The 21,374-nt window shown below is 39.4% G+C and overlaps 1 protein-coding gene across 3 annotated transcripts in view; it reads left to right on the top strand.

Annotated features, from left to right (window-relative positions):
- LOC124622191 (putative mediator of RNA polymerase II transcription subunit 26) overlaps positions 1-11,728 on the top strand; it is a 283,782-nt gene extending 272,054 nt beyond the window's left edge. For all 3 annotated transcript variants that reach the window (XM_047147835.1, XM_047147836.1, XM_047147837.1), the window contains one exon: positions 10,909-11,728. In XM_047147835.1, the coding sequence (XP_047003791.1) occupies positions 10,909-11,025 (117 nt within the window). In that variant the 3' untranslated portion in view covers positions 11,026-11,728. The remainder of the gene's footprint in view (positions 1-10,908) is intronic.
- The last annotated feature ends 9,646 nt before the right edge of the window (positions 11,729-21,374 follow it).

The following is a 21,374-nucleotide window of genomic DNA, read 5'->3' as shown; positions in this document are numbered from 1 at the left end:
AGAAATATGATTTTTAGATCTAGTTCACTTCTTACTAATTTTTTCGTGCAGTTGATCCGCCAGAATTACATAATATGGACCATTTACTGCTTGGTAATCAACCAGAATATCCCCTTTTGCGTGATATAATTAAAGCCTCTACCTCTAACCTTCCCAGCAGATGATGTTGACTGTCATTTTTGCTGTACATTACTGTTTAATTTCTGGTGTGAAATAGTAAACCCAAATATCATCCATCGAAATTGGAATACAAAATCAAATGTATTTTTTTAGTAGTCCAATCATTGTTGAAAAATTCATTTTGACATGTGCTTATTGGCTACAATAAACGACAATTACATCAATCTGGTATATAGCTTTCCCACAGTTAATTCATGATTTAAAATGTACCATTCATACTCCTTCAGGGTATGTTATACTCCTGTAACACCAAATAGCAAATTCTACTTCACAATGTTTTTCATTTGTTGCTACATTTTTCAGACATCCTTCACATTGATCTTCTCCAAGAAATATTTGGCAACATAAACACTCAGTCACCATTGGTTAGCTGTCAAAAATAGTGGAGCCCCCCCTTCTCATAATCCTCTATCAACTTTGGATGAATTTCTTTTGATCGTAAAGCATTTAAAATAAATAACTTTGTGGCACACAGTATTTTATTAAGTCCATTGTACAAACAAAACTTTTCACAAACCAAACTGAAACTTGACTTTGAGACAGATTCCATCATTACATTCCTGTACCAAACACAGAAGTTTCCAGTGTCACAGCTCAGTTACCAGAGGACTTTAGCTCAGTGGATAAAACACCTATTACTTACACTAATCAGGCAGTATGTTACAACACAGCTAATAGTATTTAGCTTACCTTTAATACATAAAACAAGTGAAACTGTTGTGCAGAACAACTCTGGTATCGAAGCACAGGTAATGCAATTCCATTATGAGATGATTTGAAGGCTTTGATCTTAAATTTAAGAGATATAATAGTGGCCTTGATTTAGTTGCTAACTCATTTACGCCTATCATCTCTTTGTTTTTGATGATTGTTTTCCTTTTATCACTTTAACAGAATAGTTGTACTAGAGTGTCTGCTTCTTATATACATTCCTCAAGATGGAATGTGATCATCTCTTGTAACATTATCATATAGCTTGGTAATGATGCTAGATAATGTAATGACAAGGAGATCAGGTCAGGTCAGGTTAGTGTTTAACGTCCCGTCGACAACGAGGTCATTAGAGACGGGACAAGGAGATACTCTTTAATGTTTTCGTGACAGTGATAAAGAACTCTTGAGTCGTTATGCCAACAGCAAAACACTTAAAACGTATAATCTCACTACTATGGAGAGAAGGGTGCTGATACAGTGAACATTATATTCTGAGGTGAAGGTGCAAGTGAAAATGCAAGATCTCTCAGAATTCCTAACAAAAAAAGGCATGAAGTTTAGGAACATAACTGAATGCTGACAGCAGAAAAAATCCCCCTTCCTTGTTTTGTGAAGCTAAAGAAAATCACATGAATACCTCACAAAGCACGAAATAGGCCATTAAGAGGAATGAGAATGACAATTCTTCATTTTTGCACAATTACACTGATTTTTTCAGTCATCCCAGAGCTACATTTTATAAACAGTGTAAGTCACGTGCCTGTTCATTCCATATAAAGGATGAACATAAATAAAACTGACAAACTGCAGGGATGGGTTCCTGACTGGAATTGGGGGAAAAAAGGTCTTGTGAACGTGTGTCCAGGAACGGATGGTGTGCATGTGACAACAAATAGTCCCAGAACATAGTACAGAGAGAGAAATCTTCTGCCAATAATCCTTGCATTTATTGCAGGTGATACGGACAGTAGCGGTTGTCATGCAGGATATACATAATCGAACTTTGGCTTTACATCATGTTTGTGGACCACTTGCCTAGAGCTTCTACTAGGTTTCTCTCAATCTCCTGTAAAACCCGGTCCTCAAAATCTGGTGTATGCACTATCTGCTACCTCCTTGCATGTTCATCTGTCTAAAAGGACTCATGATCACACAAACACCCAAAAAGGGCTTCAAATGTTATATGATGTGGTTGGTGTCTGTGAGGGTACTTGTTTTGGTATAACCATGCTGCCTCTCAACCGTTTCCATCTACTTGGCCATACACAAACACCATCTCGGCTTGTTCCCGCCGTGAAAACCGGACCATCCTACTGCTTACAGTACACTGTGCCAATTACACAGTCTGCAGTGCGCAAGGAACACATGGCATATGGTCAGTAACTTTCATTCATCAGTGCCATGTACTGTGGCAAAGCTGCAATTCTAAACACATTTTCACTAGACCTTTTTTCTCCATTTCCAGTCAAGAATCTGTCCCTGCAGTTTGTATGTTTTATTACTGGTCACCCTGTATGTCGCCCTCTAATGTCTCTCTCATGATTTGTGCACCTCTCCGTAATCACATAAACTTGTATGCTTCAGGTTGTGAGCAGCTTCATATTATGAAGTTCTGGTGCAGTTTTTAAAATAATAACTGTTAAATATTGTGAACATTTGTTATGATATGTTGAATAAAAGGTTGTGTTGTACAGAAAACTACACACATTGGCTAGTCTCACACTATACAGAAATGTTGCTGTGATGGCCACCAACAACAGTGTGTCCACCAATAACACAGTGCCTCCTCCTTGCTCTCAGAGCCCTTCTCATATCCCTTCCCTCATGCCACATCTGCTAGCTACAGGTATGTGAATGTAATGTAAAATATATCTCTGACCACATACATAGCTACTTACTATATGTAAGTGAAGGCCATGACCCGTATTGTTACAAAATATTAGTGCTTTGTTGTTCTCTCTCAGTTAATTGATGTTCAAAATTTTCCTGATGGCTGAAGCCTTCTGTGTTACATTTGGGTTGATAACAAGATGGTTCCTAGGAGTGGATGTGCTCCAGGTCTTGCAATTCTTTTCTTGTCAAGTTATATACCACTTTGCCTGTCTCCTGTAGTTTCAGCCAGGATGTGAGACCTGTAAGATGTTTGATTTACTGTAACACAAGAACATTTTCTTTAAAAATGCAGAGAACAGGCATCAAGAAATTATATACCACTCAGGTACACAGAATATTTTGAGCTCCCTATGTGCTGTAAGTAACTGAAACCTGAATTTGAAATAAAGAAACCTGGCACAGGAGGAATTGATAAATAAGAAAGAGAAAACACTGTTAAGGGAGTAAATAACAAGGAGAGTGAGCCAGACAAGAGGTAGCACCTGTGTGATTACGATGAAGTATCAAGTTGGGTTTTAAAAATTAGTTACACTTATTATATCTTTGTCCATAGCCTGACAAGTGACATGTCATATTAGGCAGCCTTCTGTTTAGACACACTTACTCGATTTCCATTTTGACAATGTGAGTTTCTTGCCCTCTGGCATATCTGTGTATTCGTTTTTCAATGAACAACTTTCGGGAGTAAGTTTATAAGTTTGTTTAAATTAGTGTATATTTAAGGATTAGTAGGCTACAGGTTACGAAACTACTGTGGTCTTGTGCCAACTTATTCTCTGCTTTTGTGTTAAGTTTATCTATCAAACCATGTGTGACAAAATGTGGTGGTTGCCGTAGAAATTTGAAAGAGGGGGTGTTCTTTGTAGACTGTAAGTTATGGTTTCATTGGGGCGAATGTAGTGGCGAGGAAATGTGGGTAGAAAATGAGACTCTTCCATGGCAGTGTCGGCTATGTAGAAAGGACAGAAAAATCACTGAACAGGAGGCAAAAACTTGTGACATTAAGGCTTAATTAGAAAATGTGAACTTGGAATTATGTAGGTCAGGGGAGGAAAAAGAGACTGGGAATCGGGAAAAGGTAGCACGCAAAGGGTGAAAAATGGAAACACTTGAAAAAAAACTCCAGAAATTCAATTAGTAAACCAGTTTGGCTTGCCATCTGAAGTGTAGGAAGGGCCTCATCCAGATGTAGTTGAAAGTAGGGTGAAGCAGAATATTAGTGTAAAGAAAAAAGACAGGTCGGGATCAAACTAGAATAGGAAAAGAAGAATTCTGCTTATAGGCAACAGTCATGGGAGGGGTGTGGGCCAGCAGCTTCAGGAGAAATTAAGTGCAGGGTACCAGGTCACAAGTTTTGTGAAACCAAGTGCTAGCCTTAGCCAGGTGACAGAAAACTTAGGGCAGCTGTGCAGGGACTTTGAGAAGGAAGATCAGGTAATTATAGTGGGGGCAGCAGGAAACAGACTGGCTATGAATCCAAGATACAGTATTAGGAATGACCTGGATAAAATAGGAGCAGAAACTGAGCACACAATCGTGGGATTTGTGGAGGTCTTTCAGTGCCATGATCAGCCCTGGGTAAACCTGCTGTAAGGCATGTTAACAGTGAGCTGAACAGAATGCTACGGACACCGGCAAAATCTCACATAAGTGTTGTTCCAGTAAATGCTATTGGTAGGTGGGGATACACTACACATGGCCTGCACCTGAATAGGATGGGGAAAAATAAGTTAGCTTCTCTATTAGCAGAAACTGTAATGGGTCCAGGCAGACAGGTTTTTTGGGTTAAACCCAAAGTCCAGACAGATGACAATCAAGATAAATATAATAAAAGAAAATTCATGTACAGTAAATAGGGGTAAAGCTAAGGGCAGTATCAACTTACTTCATCAAAATATCAGGCGAATAAAAAATAAAGTAGATGAGCTATTAGTGTGTTTAGATGATATCATAAATAAGAATGAGATCAATATACTCTGTCTGTCTGAACACCATGCAGCTGTGGGCATGGATAGTGTCAGTATAAGTGGATATAATTTAGCATCTTACACTTGTAGATCTCGGAAGGATAAAGGAGGAGTTGCCATTTTCATAAAACAAGGGTATAAATGCAAAAGTGTAGAAGTAAGCAAATTTTGTATTGATTAGCACTTTGAGGTTTGTGCATATGAACTTCAGCTAGATAATGTGTGTATTGATATTAGCAACAGTGTACAGGTCCCCATTAGGAGGCTGGAAGCTGTTTGACTCCCTATTATGTTGTCTGTCAGACAAATCTGCGGTGATTTCAGTGTAAACTTTCTAAGTAATTCTGATAGGAAAATTTAACTAGAAGTGTTATTGACAACAAATATAACTTTCTACTTTCCTACACGTATATCCCAAGACAGTAGCACGCTAATAGATAATGTATTTGTACAGAAAGAGGATGTAAAACAAACACATGCTTTCCCTGTGGTAAATGGATTGTCAGACCATGATGCACAACTGATTAACTTACAAAACCTAACAGGGTGTACAGTTCGGAAACCATTAAGTAAAAGTTTGAGGTTGCTCAACCTGGTATCTATAGAGCCCTTCAGAGAAAGCTTAAGATACGTTAATTGGGGAGATGTATATAATGAGCCAAATGCTAATGATAAATGCAACATATTTCTTGATAAATTTATATTCCTTTTTGAACATTGTTCCCCAAAGAAAATTACTAAATGTAACACCACACACATTTCAAAGAAACCTTGGATTACTACAGGCATTAAAATGTCTTCAGAAAGAAGAAGAAAACTGTATGAGACAGCAAGAACTAGTAAAGATCCAGAAGTAGTTTTACAATATAAAAATTATTGTAACATACTGAGAAAAGTTGTAAGGAAATCAAGAAATATGTATGTTAGAGAAGAAATTAACAACTCCGGCAATAAAATAAAGTTAATATGGAATGTTGTTAGAAGGAAGACAGGAAAAGTAACCACTGGGGTAGGTAGTATTACTGTTAAAGAGAACGAGACCATCCTAACCAACAGTACACGAGTAGCTAATGTATTTAACAACCATTTCTTAAGTATAGGAGAAAAATTGATGAGAACAGTTCAAAAGAAAAAGCCAGCCAGTACATGGAAGAGTCTGTTTTGAAAAAAATTAGTCAAATTTAAGTTTCACCTAACAACCTCTTGTGAAATAAATAAAATTATTAAATCTTTGAAAAATAAATGTTCTGTTGGAGTAGATGACGTCTCTAATAAGATATTAAAACAATATGGAGCAATTACAGCTGATTTTCTGAGTCACATACGTAATGCATCACTAACTCAAGGTATTTTCCCAGACAGGTTAAAATATGCCGTTGTCAGGCCTCTCTACAAAAAGGGGGACACCACAGATGTCAATAATTATCGGCCACTATCCTTGCTTACAGCATTTTCAAAAATCTTCGAGAAAGAAATGTACTTGAGTGGTTAGCCATCTCAACAGTAATGGGATACTTAGTAAATCACAGTTCGGATTTCAAAAATGCTGTTCCACTGAGACAGCAATATACAATTTCACTGTCCACATAATACGGTCTTTAAATAGTAAAATGTCACCAATAGGAATTTTCTGTGACTTGTTCAAAACATTTGATTGTGTGAACCATGACATTATGTTACAGAAACTACAATTCTATGGTATAAATTGAATAGCATATGAGTGATTTACGTCATACCTACAGAACAGGAAGCAAAAAGTTTCCTTATGTGGGTCAAGTGATTTAAATAAGTTTGCCACTTCATCTAACTGGGGTGAAATTACATTAGGTGTTCCACAGGGTTCAATCATGAGTCCCCTTCTGTTCTTGATATATGTGAACGACTTCTCTTCCTGTCTGAAACAGGAAGCTGAACTGACACTGTATGCTGATGATACAAGCATCATTATTAATCCAGTAATAGAAACTCCAATTGAGAATGATACAAATAAGGTCTATGGAAAAGTCATTAATTGGTTTTCTGCAAATGGGCTTGCTCTAAACTTTGAAAAAAACACAGTAAATCCAATTTTTTGCTGCAAAAAGTACATATAGCTGAGAATCTTAATCGAAAAATTCATATTTTGGATCTTCTAAAGTGACTACATTGAGCAACTTTTGCGATCAGAATAAATGCCAATTTTGAGGATATAGAAATTAGTAAGCTAACATACTTTGCATACTCTCACTCTCTGGTGTGATATGGAATAATATTTTGGGGTAACTCAACATTTAGACAAAAAGTATTCACTACTCAAAAGAAAGTGGTTAGAATAGGGGGGGGGGGGGGGGGGGGGTTCATAGTTGCACATCTTGTAGGCATCTTTTTAAAAGATTGGGAATTCTTACAATAGCCTCACAGTACATTTACCCACTAATGGAATTTGTTCTCAACAACATGGACCATTTAAAAACAACAGTGACATTCATGATTATAATACCAGAAAAAAGAAAGACTTACACTATCTTTTACTCAACCTATGTGTGGCACAGAAAGGGGCAAAATATGCCGTTATAAAAATTTTCGACAAATTACCAGATGAAATAAAATGTCTGACAGACAGCAGTAATAGCTTCAACAATAAATTGAAATCATACCTCCTTTACAACTCCTTCTATACCATAGATGACTTCTTGAATAGGAATAAATAAATCTATAAATATAGTATATGCATTTTTGTTTCATATGTGCATTTCTTGTGCACTTGACACATTCCACATCATAACAGCTACCGTACCGTGCAGTTGAACAATGGAACACGCAACCAACTAACTAATTAACTACAAGATAGTGATGAAAAATTATGACCATTGCATGCCACCCACATTTTGTGTAGCACTGAGTCTCAAACCTGGAATCTTGCCTTTCACAAAAATTATCTTGCTGTTTGAGCCATCCAGGCAAAACTCATGATCTGCTATTGAAGGCTTCCATACTGTGAGAATCTGTCACCTACTTTCCAAATATTGAAACAGATCATATTCATACATTGCTGGACTTGTACTCCTAGTCGTTTGTGGAATGAATATTTCACTCTGTAGCAGATTTTCTCAGTGTTGGAAACTAATTCTTGCCATAATTCATCAAATGTGCTTATTCATGTTTTCATACAGCTGAATGTCTCCATTAATTTGATACTTAATCCACCTGCAGACAGTTGATTCTAGTCCTCCTTCAGTTTCAACATCAGAATGTATCTCTTATTGGCAATTAGTGTAACAGAAACTGCAATATCTTTCATATCATACAAGCACATCACTTATATTTTACAAAATATCATTGTAAAAGTACATTATATTCATTTATAAAGATTAATGTTTGCTTCAAATCAAATAGAGTAATCTCTCCTTTTTGTATAAGATATGACATATGAAAAAAAATGTCTTACACATAAACGTGATGGCATCAATATAATTAATATGTTGGCAGTAAGATGAAAGACATCAGCCTCAGGAATAAACAAGGTTTGTCCATAAAGTAATGAGACAGAGTTTGGTATAAAGAGTTTATTGATCCGATCAGTACATAATGTTACAATTCTATAAAATAGTCTCTTGGGTGTCAACACAGTGATGGCAACAGGATTTCCACTCTGCCTAACATCTTTCAGAGACTCTGTGACAGAGATGGTGGGAACATCATCGAAACAGTGATGTTTCAGGCCTCTTTCGAGCTTTTGGACCAGAAAAAAGTCTGGTGGGCTCATATCAGGGCTGTACAGATAGCTCCAGGTCGTTCTTAACAGTCACCTACCCGTTCTTGAACCACTGAAAAAGCAGGGCCCTTGAGAGGCTGTTGTCTTTATAAGCCTCCTTAACCAAGGCAAGATCTCAAATGTTGTTTTATCCCACTGAAAGAGAAAAATTAATTGTATAATGCTGCTCTATTGAACGCTCCATTTTTCACGTTTTGTGCTGCTACAAAAACTCAATTATAGCCTTTGTGCCATGCTTGTTCCTTACTGTGTCAAAGCTTGGATGTGACTCTCACCCAGTGTGTTGCTTAGCCGAGACCTCCCCCAACACCACACACAAAAGCGGTCCCACCCCACCCTGCCAGGGAGTGCGCTGCTGGTGACTGGAGCGCTGCTCGATGGCCAGTCGCACTGCTTTATGGACAAACTCTGTAGGTGGAAAGGGCCCATGAGAGATCCCAATCAATTAAAAAAAAAAAAAAAAAAAAAAAATCTGAAAAAACTTTAAACGTATCTATTAGTCAATCTTTCTATAAATTAGCTGAATATCTAGGTTCAAGGATAGAAAAGTTCTGAGCGCTACTGGCGAGTAGCAGTGTTTCTGACACGAAGGAATTCTTTATAAACAGAGCACTGTATTTATAGATGTAGGCAACTGATTTTTGTGAAAAGTCAATTTTGTGCTAATATTGGGTGACAAACAACAAGAGTTCTGTTTCGTTTAATGCACCTGAGAAAGCAGCAGCTTCTCAAAGTAGCAGCTATTGTCAGATGATTCTTCTCCCAGTGTAATTCATGACAAAATGGTTTCTCTGGTGAACATGAACTATTTTGTCGGCTTTTGTTCTAATTTAGAGAACTTGAATAGCTCTGATCAGTACAACGATAGTTTATTATTAGTATTGTATACAGATTAATTTTCTATGAGTTGCTTGTCTTTTGTTGTTGTATACCTTGTCTCCTTCCGCATCCCTGAAGGTGGTCTTTCTTGATTGGGTCTGCAGAACATGATCAGTGAGTGAATGAATGCAGTGTACAGCTGTACAGCCCATGGTATAATATTTCATGCTAACATAATTCATATTTTGTTTTAAATCAGTCTTATGAAATAAATTATTTTACAAAGAAAGTCATATTTATGTACCACTAGGAGCTGCTGATGAAACAAATTTATATTATACACAAATTTCATTCAAAACAACATCATGAGACAGCATAAAATTATTGTAGCAGGTAATTTGGTATTGTGCTTACTGTGGCATTAATAAAAATAAAATTTTACAAAGTCATTGTGTGTCATGTGATCAGGGATAAATTGTATTTATGCAATTGAGGAATCATAGCACACTGCCCATTTCTTTTCCCTGATGCTGTATGTGGTGCACTCTATTTACTGATTTCTTAGAAGGCCTCCCTTCCCATCCCAGAAAATTGTTGCCGTGACTTTTCCAGCTGATGGTACCTTTATTGCCTTTTTGGGAGCAGATTCACCAGAAGTGACCCATTGTTCTGATTGTTGCTTGATTTGTGAGGTGTAATGATGAATACAGATCTCATTAACAGTGACAACTTGATGCAATAATTCCATCAGATCTAGTCTGAATTTCTCTAAACATAGATTTAAAGTTGAAATCCTTAGCTAGTTGTCCACCATCAGCAACCACAGGACCCTCATCTTAACATCCTTTTTCTTAGCTTACTTATTAAGTAAAATACGGCTTCTGTTATGTCTCACACTGTTTGTGAGAACCTTGTCATTGAATTTTCAATGTACCTTCAGCTGTCACATCTGTCGAGTGTCTAGCATGATCATAATAGAAAATGGATGCCATGTTTAAATTTGTTGAAGCAATGTTGAAACTGTTGTCATTGATGCACCCAATTTCGCTTTTATTCTCATTGTGCAGTTTCCCATCCAAAAGCAATTCACTGTAAGATACTGCACTTTTCCAGCTAAAAAGAACATAGTAAAAATTACTGAAATGATTACCAGACTCAAATTACCTGTGAATCTGTGTAATATTTTTTTAAAATTTTTATTTTTTTCTACTTGTAGTGTTGTCTAATTGTTGACACACTATGGTAATATCAAACTGTCTCATCAGTGACATTAGTTTTCATAAAAGGGTGTTTATTGAACTGCCCTTTTTGGTCACTTGTTTTGACAATTGCATGTATTTTCCAAATTCTGTGAGACACATGAGTTTACCCGTTCGTTAGAACATTGTTCAAAGTGTCCTTCACAGGACAGTGCATCTCTTATTGAACCAGGCATATGTTAGTTTATAATGTTGATAGAGAAGTAGCCTATACCTGACTATACAATTTCTGATGGTTTCTGATGTAATAAGAGCAAGAAGCAAGCCAAGAAACTTGATTCTTCCTGTTACAAAAATAAAGATTTTGTCTGATTGTTTGCAGTTGCAGTACGCGCTGCAGAAGCAGCACATACAGCTCCTGGGACAAGCTCAGCAGAAGCCCGCTGCCTTGGCAGGCCGACACAGGAGAAAATCAAATGCTGCTGATCCTAATAAATAGTGACACTTATGAAATTTCTGTTCACTACCTCAGTGATCGTTGAGGGGAGAAGCCAGATAGAAGCAAGAGATCTTTCTCAATAGGTGCCTTCCCCTAGGAGCAATTCTTGTGTAGAAAAATTTGGTGTGCTTATTGGAGAACAATTAGTCAGAAACCAGTGCTGTTCGTTGCTGTTTACAAGAGTGCTTCCGTCAGTTGTTGGAGATTGTTATTGTATTTGATGAACACTTCTCTCAGGGGAGGGGATGGGGGGCTGTTTGCCCGTAGTCTATCACTGCTGTGTGCAAGTGTGGTCATTTAATGAAGTTTTTTATATGAAAATTATATGTACAATATATATATATATATATTGATGTATATAAATGTATATATTTGAGATTAGTGTTGTGTGTTCTGTCTAGAAAGGTGCTGATGCCAGCGAGATCAAAGACTCATTATAAAAGAATATCGTATTAGATATTTTATATTTTTTACACAATATGTCATATGTAGACATATTTTATTTATTTGCCATGAGAGATGTGTTGTTTTATATCTTCCAGGAAATGCTTATTTCAGTAGCAACTTTGAAACTGGAATCCTGGTTCTCATGTAATAAAAATTAGCTGGCATACATTCCCACCTTCGTTTTTAATAGAACTGTCCTTCACGAGACTGTTACTTGACTTTCCTTTAAATTATATTAAATTTTATTTTTAAAGTATTATTCTTGTTTTTACTTTCATATTATTTTGATGCCCATTTTTTCCTCTTTAAAACATCAGAAGAATACTTCTGCAGAGAATTTCTCATCAAATGATGAATACATATGCCATATTTTTAGAACCCTTGGCTGAAGGCTGAGCTGCCAGGTATATCGTATTCACAGAAGGAACTGCAGTGCAATCTTAGTGCTCATATCCGGGTTTATTATCTCTATGAATTTCGTTCTACATCTGTAGAGAACTAAATACCATGGTTCACATTGAGTGTTACGTCAAGAGGGGTTTGCATTGGTTAAACGTTTCAACTTAAATAGCCAGAGTATTTTATATGAAGAACACACAAGATGAAACTATTGACCAGATAAAATAGAGTTTGATACTTTAATTTTCTGATTTTGAGGAATTATTAGAATTAGGGATAGGAAAAACCAACCAGTTACAATCAATACTGATATTTTAGTTCTGAATAACTAGTGTTTTGCAGTATTCATTCGATCCATATTTTTCTAATAACTGGTAAAAAAATCAGCTTATCAATTTACCACAGCAGCTTTGGGATTTTAAATAAAGTGAAGTAAATTAATGTTTATTCACAAAATTTCCATTACTTTGAAATATTGGGTTGTTATAAAAAGTGGGAAGAGAGATCAGTGCCAGTTTAATAATGCTGACAGTTGGAAACTAACAAAGCTTGACATAAGGATCATTACAGCGTTGCTGAGACAATACTGTGCCTCTTTTTGTGTGGTATAGCCTATGAGATGGTATGCATGATGTGCAATGTGCAAGACTTGCCCCTATCTAACCAATATAATAATTTTTCGCTATCATCCTTGGACATTGTTGTAATGCAGAATAGCACTGTCCTTAAAATGGAAATATTTTATGAAGTGCTGTAGCGATTAAGTACTGCTGTAAAAGATTGAAAACGAGAGGAGCCACAAAAACTTGCAACACCATATAAAGTGAAAACATCTACAATGTTCCTTCGACGAGAAGGTAAATTTGTAGATAAATGTATAATTTTATTGATGTGCTATAAACTAGGGATAATAGCTATTCTTAATTTTGTGGTTGCTTCAGGGTAAAAAATTGAACCTATCCAAAAATGATGCTGCAGGAAAGTCACCAAGTTGTGACCTTTCGCTCTCTGCTGAAGATCTGATTTCTGCCACAGCCTCAACTCAGTATTGAATGAGATTTCCCACTCCACATTCATTAGAATTTATCAAGCATTGCTGAAAGTTTACATTTATTTGCTGGCAATAATAGCAAGAAAAAACAAAAAAATTATTATTTCAGAAACCGCTTAATTTGTGTGGTTGTAACAGTCAAGCTAAATTGAAGATAAAAAAGCAGTATAACTGAAAACAGATTTTTTTCAGTGATAACCATCGTCCATAATTACAGTCATTCTTTCCTGTTTAGTTACTTAGTAGCTGATTGAAATCTGAAATTAATAGCAGTGAATTTCTTGTGGAAAATTTAAATGTAGCCTATATCAAAAGGGTAGGCACATAGGAAATGGAGGTGGTGTAATACTGTAATCATCGTTGGAGACTTTGATCAGCCAACTGTCAATTGGGAAAATTGCAGTTTCGTTAGTGGTAGGCATGACATCCTGAGAAACATTACTAAGTGCTTTATTTGAAAATTACCTGGAGCAGGTAGTTTAGAACCCCATTAAGGAGGGAAATATATGGTATCAAATGACAACAAATAGACCTGACCCCTTTGAGGATGTCTTCATCAAAAATGGTATCAGTGAGCATGATGCGGTTGTGGCTGCAATGATTACCAAAGTACAAAGGGCGACTAAAACAAGCAGAATGATATATATATTCAGTAAATCAGATAAAACATCAGTAGTGTCATATGTCAAAGAGGAACTTGAAACATTCAGCACATGGCATGAGCACATACAAGAATTATGACTCAAGTTTAAAAGGATAATTGACCATGCACTGGATAGATATGTACCCAGTAGAACATTTCATAATGAAAGGTACCCTCCATACTGTACAGTCACTGTAAAGAAACCTCTAAAGAAATGGGAGATTACTGCATAATAGAGGTGAAATAAAGCACAGGGCTATAGATAGAGGATGCTGAGTGAAATGCATTTAGCTATCAAGAGTACAATGCATGAAACTTTCAGTGACTACCATAGCAGAACACTGTCGAATGATCTTTCACAAAATGCGAAGAAACTCTGGTCATCTGTAAGGACTGTTAGTGGCACCAAAGTTAAGTGTCCAGTCCCTAGCGAATGAGAAAGGAAATGAAATTGACGGTCGCAAACGAAAAGCTGAAATGCTGGCAAATATTTCTTTACAGAGGAAGTCCCTGGTGTAGCTGCACCACCGTTTAAGATAGGAAAGTTAGATTTGGTGCAATATTTCTGAGTGCACAAGTTACAGCCAGGTGCGGGCCTGTTGACAGTAAGTTATGCTGACCAGTGGTTGCGAAGTAGAATGGAGGTCAAAGGGCCGTCGAACCACTGAAAGAATACAGGCAGAAGGGGCCCACTCGCGCAACCTAGGTGTTATGAGTACATGAGTCAGAGCAGCGCGTTAGCAAAACAGAGGTGCACAGCCGCGCATAAATAGGTGCCGGTTTTCTAAAGAGGGACATTCAAGTGTGGCAACTCTCCTGGACAGTGGGATGTGTCACACCACCAGCTACATGCAGCAGCAGCTGGAGCGCCAGTGTTCCAGTCCATGGCAGGTTGCTGGTTCGACCCTCTGAGGCCAACGCGGGGTCCGTAGCCAGCCAGCAGCGGACCACTCAATGGCTCTCTACCACGGGCAGTCTTGTTGGCTCCCAACACACACCGGAGGCATCCCGAGGCAAGTGCCGCAGATTTGGCTGTCGGATTGCAGGCACTTGTGTCGCCCGCGATCTTAACCACGACGGCGAAGAAGCAGGCAGCCCTGCGGCTCCCAGCGAGCACCTCAGGCAACAGGGACGAAGGCTGCTGAGTCAGCTGCCAGCGGCGCATCCTGACGTTGTCGAAACACCGCAGCTGTACACAGCTGGCACGCCACAGTACATTGCATGGGTTGCTGAGGTAGCCCTTCCGTGCCAGGCTGTTTTGTAGACAATGGAGTGGTGTCCTCAGAATCACAGGACCCTGTGACGCAGAGAGGAACACAGCACTGTACCTGGGAATAATAAAATACTTGAAGATCATGCCCGAGTTTTAATATGGCACATTCTGACAGTTTCCATCCAGGTCCAACATTGCTCCACCCCACATCAACATCTACATTTGGTGTCAGAATAGCAGGCGTCGTCATTGCAGTACAACGTTCGAGCCCACTGCCTCACTGCCTGCATTACAGTCACAAAATGTGGTGAGTGTTGACCAATTTTTCTTCTTGAGTGTTTAACGCTTTCTTTCTTTGTGTTGTCAGAGTAAGTGTTAGTGTATTTGGGGCAGTAAGTTTTTTCTTTTTTCTCCTTTCGTGGCATTTAATTACTTTTGTATTGGGTTGAGTGTGATGTTTTATTTATCTCCTCCTATTACATCTTCTCATAAAACGTAAGGTGAGATACTGAGCTGTAGGAAGTCAGTTTATCTTTGTAGTTAAATGTTTTATTTCTGTGGGATTTTATAGGTTGAAATGGGACTAACTGGGAACGAAAGCAACACAATGGCAGAGTCAAGGACACAAGCTGTGTCTGAACCAGAAGCGGTACGGATTTTGTTGGAAAAGGTAGCACAATTAACAACGGAGAATATGCAGTTGAGAAGTGAATTAACATCTAGGAGTGAGCGGGTAACCACATCTGATCAGTCGTTGTTGCCTAGGGTGCAAGAGATTGATACAACTGCCACAAGTTTGATTATTCTGTTTTCTGCCAAGGATCTGAGGATGTGCGTTCGTTTGTGGAGAACTTGGAAACTTCAGCTGTGATGAATGGTTGGTCTGATACATGTAGCCAAGACTAAATTAGCAGGTGTGTAAGGTGTTCTCAGGCCACAAGGAAGGCAGAACAGTTTAAGCAGTTGAGGTACAGAGGTACAAGAAACAGAATAGCCCTTGGTACTTTAGGGAGAGGTTGAGTACAATGATGAAGAGACAGGAGGAGACAGTAGAGAAATTTGCGGACAGAGTAAGTGAAATTAACGAGTATACTTACGAGTTGGGTCAGAGCGATGAAGCGAATGGTGTTCTGTTGCAGGAGGCCGAGCAAAGGGCACTTGATGTATTTTTGATGAGGTTACCGACACATATGGCGTGGAAAGTGCTTGAAGGGACTCCGGAAGATTTGTATTCATCCATTCGGCTGGCAATCCAGTGTGAGGAAACAGGCGTGGCAACAGGGGAATGTGATAGAGAAACAGTGTTTAAGCGGGTATAAAATGTTTTAAGTGTGGTCATACAGGACATGTGCAGAGGCAATGTACCCAGTAACCGAGGAATAGAGGAAGGGGTGGAAATCAGCAGGATGGAGAAGTGGAGTTAGTAGGGGTAGACAATTGTTAAATGGCAGAGGGGGCCTAAGACCCACCTAAGGGAGGTCCTGTTTAATTTCAATGCTACAAATACATAAGCAGAGGTGGAATGTTCAGTGGTAGGATCCATAGGAACTAAAAAGTTTAAGATTTTGTTGGACACAGGGGCACAAGTATCAGTGGCTACTAAGAGTTTAATGGGACGAAGGAAGATAGATCCACCGCATTGCAGTTTGCGTGGATTAGGTGATAAGGAGGTCACATCTTTGGGGTCAGTGACAGTTGACTTTCGCATAGGGAAAGTCCGATTTGATGCGTGCATGGACGTAGTACCATGGGTAAGCGAGGGCTACGACATAATCCTGGGAGTAGATTTCTTGCATCAACATCATGCCAAAATTGACTTTGGACAATAAACTGTGGAACTTGGTGGAATGTTATTTCAGCTAGGGGAAACTGTTGTCAATGCAGAGCTGTCACAAGGGGCATTCAACATAATGAACAAACCAGTTGAGCCACATACGTTAGCATTACGGCTTAATTCACATTAGTGTGTGTCTACTGGCAACGGGAAGTCGCTTTGGGTAAGTGTAGAGTCAAGTCTAAATTGGGTATGGTACATGTTATTGAACCATTGGAGGATAATGAAGTTTTGGATCCATTAGATTGTTTTGTGAAATGTAGTATTGTACACATATAAGAGGGAAACGACGGGCGAGTAGTCCCCTTGAACAAGGATAATTTTAGCGCTGTAGACGCAAATTTGGGAAAAGGAGTTTTAGTAGCAAATTTGGATGTACGAGATGACGAAGACTGATGTTCGAGGGGTAGGTGTAGCGGTCAACCGCTAACTGCTGATAGAACTCCATTGCATAACAAAGTTAAGCATTTGAAAGGAGGAGAAAAAGAGCATATCGAAGAATTGTTGTGGGAATTTAAGGATTTGTTTTTTCCACGAGGGCCGTTACCAGCAACTCCATTAGTTCAACATAGGATACTAACAGGTAACGAAGCACCTGTTTACCATAAACCATACAGAATACTGAGGTATTTGCAGCCCATTGTGGAGGATTTCATTGATCAGCAGCTTGCTGACAGTATTATAGAGCATAGTAATAGTTGCTGGGGAGCGGGCATAATCGTTGTGCCTAAAAAATCTATGGATGGAACTAAGAAATTCAGGTTCTGTTGCGACTACCGATACTTCAGTAATAAGACAGTAATAGACGCATACCCCATTCCAAACATATCGGAGACTTTGGATCACTTAGGTCAGTGCCAGTACTTTTCTACTAGGGATTTGACAAGTGGTTGTTATCTGTTAGAGGTGGCTCCAGAGGATTGTCCAAAAACTGCTTTCTCTGCTCCTGGAGGCCATTACCAATACATCAGAATGCCATTTGGTGTGAAAAACGCTCTGGCAACGTTTCAGAGGTTGCTAGACAGTGTGTTAAGGGGTTTGAAACTACGGCAGTGTCTTGTCTATTTGGACGACATTATAGTGTTTTCAAGTAGTATGGAGCAGCATAGACAGCGGTTAAGGGACGTCTTTATGAGGTTAAGAGCACATCGTTTGACATTGAACCTGGATGAGTGTCATTTTTTCATTGGAAGAAGTGAAATATTTAGGTCATATCATCAGTAAGGACGGAGTGCAAACAGATCTGAGGTTGGTACAGGCTGTAAGGGATTTTTGGGAGCCGAAAACAGTTAAGAAAGTGCAATCATTCATCGGAATTTGCAATTTCTATCGAAAGTTCTTGAAGAGTTTTGCAGATTTAGCACAGCCATTGACACAGTTGTCATGGAAGGGGGTGAAATTTGAGTGGACAGAAGAGTGTCAGAAAGCATTTGACAAACTGGAAGAAGTGTTAACATCAAGTCCGGTTCTTGTGTTTCCAGATTTTGTAAAGGAATTTATTCTAGCATGCGATGTATCAAATCAAGCATTGGGGTGTGCTCTTAGTCAGGAAATTGATGGGAAAGAGCATCCTGTAGCCCATGCGTGTAGGCAGTTGAATGCAGCAGAGAGGAATTACTCAACAATAGAGAGGTAGATGCTTAGCATAATCTATGAAATCACATATTTTAAATGTTATTTATACAGGAGAAGATTTCGGGTAGTGACAGATCATGCTGTGTTGAAGTGGTTGTTGGGGTTGAAGGATCCATCCTCTAGACTCACTAGGTGGGCTGTGAGGCTAAGTGAATTAGACTACGAGGTGGTGCACAAGTCTGGGAAGAAGCATGGTAATGCGGATGCACTGAGTAGAAAGGTGGCAAAAGTAGAAGTCGTTGGTTATGACCTAGCAGTATGGCAAGAATTACAGGACGCTGACAGTGATTATAAATTGTATCGGACACAGCCTCAATTTAATATGTACGACAATCATCTGTGCAGGGAAGCGAAGTTAGGGCCAAGGGTAGTAGTGCCAGCGAAGCTGAGAGATGAGGTTTTAAAAGAAGCACATGATCACGTATTACCTGGTCGTGGTGGGAGTAGAGCGACAAATAGGAGATTGGCGGAGAGGTATTGGTGGAGGGGTAGGAAATTAGATGTGGATCAGTATGTCAAGAATTGTATACCATGTGCACAGAGAGCGGATTTGAGTCGGGAACGGATACAACTACAACAATTGCCCAAAGCGACATGTCCATTTTCTATGTTGGGAATTGATGTCTTAGCATCTTTCAGTCAAACACCATTGGGGAACAGATTCATTCTGACAATCCTAGACCATTTTTCAAGGTATGTGGAGATGGTGGCAATGCCAAATCAACAGGCAGCAATGGTCGCGCGAGTGTTAATAAACAACTGGATTTTGAAGTTTGGTGTACCGGAGACAATAATTACTGACCAAAGGACCAACTTCATGTCGGATTTAATGAAGGAACTGTGTAAATTGTTGAAAGTAAAGAAGTTGAGAATGAACGCGTTGCATCCACAGGCGAATGGAAGGACAGAATGGGTACACAGAACAATTGGGAAGATGCTGAGTTTTTATGTGGATTCTCATCACTGAAGCACATCGTATGCACGTACAATGCAAAAGTCCATACAAATACCGGTTTGTCTCCATATGAGGTAGTGTACAGGCGGAAAATGCCATCACCGTTTGATTTAGTGAAGCTACAGAAAGGAAGGACTGGTAAATCTATACGTCAATTCGCAAGAACAATTCGGGATGTTTGGAAATGGGTACAAAAGACAAATACGAAGGCTTTGGAAAGGCAGGAAGACGCAGTGAAGCGGAAAGGAAGTTAACCGCAGTATAGAGTAGGGCAATGGGTAATACTGTCCAACCCTTATGCACCAAAAGGGAAAACGAAGAGGTTCGTCATGAGGTATCAAGGGCCATATCAAGTAGTTGAAACCACATCCCCTGTTAATGTTAAGCTTCAGCTGCCAACTAGAACAATGATGGTACACATTGGGTGGTTGCGGCCATTTATGGGATGTCCGGATGGGATTCCAGGCACAGATGTGATTCCAGGCATGTCACAGGAAGGGAAGAGGAAGAAAGATATAGCGGAGAGAGTTGTTAAGCGTAGGGAAAACCAGGAAGGTAGAGTACAGCATGATGTACCATATGCTTTGTGATCCAGAAAGTAGTAGGGTATGTGTAGTTTTTTGTTTTATTGTTATGTATCATTGGGTTTGCATACATTAATTAGGCATTGTATTTTCATATGTTGTATGTGTTTTCGAATATTGTGTGACTACTGGGGACAGCAGTCTTTTTGAAGAGGGAGGAAGGGTGAAGGTGATCCCTGTCCTCAGGTCACTGAAAAGGGGAGCGTTGAGCAAGTTCGTAGAAGTAAAAACTGAGGAGGTATTGCTGATCTCAGCAGTTAACAGCCAGTACACGGAGATTACAAGGGAGAAATTACAGAGCTGCCATAGAGGGAAGGCAACGGTATGTCCAGCCGGGGTGATAAGCACCAATGCTCACACTTGCACGGTGCAGTTATTTTTAGAAAGGAAGAAAGAAGTAGACTGTCCAAGGGACATCGTGGAGCCAAAATTGAGCTTGCAATGGGTCGGGACGTACTGGATCTTCTCCACCTATGAAAATTTCATAGTAGTTGCAAGTTGTTTTGAGCAGGGAGTATTTGCAGAAGTGAAATGTTTAGAGCTCGAGAGAAGCGGAATTTTAATCAATGGAACTGCGTGTAACATAATAGGACCAATCTACCATATGCCAGCGTCAATTTCAGGAGTCATGCAATTGAATGTTACGCAGCCACAGCTGTACTGGCCAGAAGCAACTTTAGAGTTTTGCCAAGGCAGAATCTTACCTTGTTAAATCAAACTCTGGAGTCAGATCTGTTGAGATCCGTGAACCAGTTCATTTCAGAGCAAGAGGGGCGCATATCAGCCGAACAGCTTGTGCAGCATGTCGCTCAATATAGGGAAAGGCAACGACAAGTAACAATTGTCTTGAGCACCTCTGTGTCAAGTTTCATCGCAGCCTTAACTTTGTTGTGTGTTGTTTTCATTCTGATCAGGCGGAGAGCCAATTCGAAGAGGGAACCGACGGTAATCCAAATCCCAGTGGATTGAATACCAAGGGCGTAAGATGGGTAGGTAAGGGGTTGATTGAGCATTAAGTGGAGTGGTCACCCATTAAGGAATTTTTACATTTTATCTCATGTTATGTGTTTTAAGAGGACTAGCCCACATCTAAGTTTTCTAATAGTAGTAGTCAATATGTCATAAGTACGTGCCGACCCAAACAACTTAAAGAGTAGTTAGAGGTCGACCTGGAGACCAGGTCTTTCCGAAGGGGGGATTAATGTAGTGGCACCACCATTTAAGATAGGAAAGTTAGATTTGTGAGCACACAAGTTACAGCCAGGCATGGGCCTGTTGACAGTAAGTTGCACTGACCAGCGGTTGCGAAGTAGAATGGAGGCCACAGGGCCGTCGAACCACTGAAAAGAGTAAAAGCAGCAGTTTGCATGGCGCAAGTTACAGGCAGAATGGGCCCATTAGCGCAACCTAGGTGTTATGAGTACATGACTTGGAGCGGCACGTTATCAAAACAGAGGCACACAGCCGCATATAAATAGGTGCTGGTTTTCTAACAAGGGGCATTCAAGTGCGGCAGCTCTCCTGGATGGTGGGGCACGTCACACTACCGGCTACACGCAGCAGCAGCAGCAGCAGCTGGGGCGCCAGC

The sequence above is a fragment of the Schistocerca americana genome, chromosome 7 (assembly GCF_021461395.2).
Source record: "Schistocerca americana isolate TAMUIC-IGC-003095 chromosome 7, iqSchAmer2.1, whole genome shotgun sequence".
Classification (NCBI taxonomy): domain Eukaryota; kingdom Metazoa; phylum Arthropoda; class Insecta; order Orthoptera; family Acrididae; genus Schistocerca; species Schistocerca americana.
This window is presented reverse-complemented; position numbering and strand designations above follow the sequence as displayed.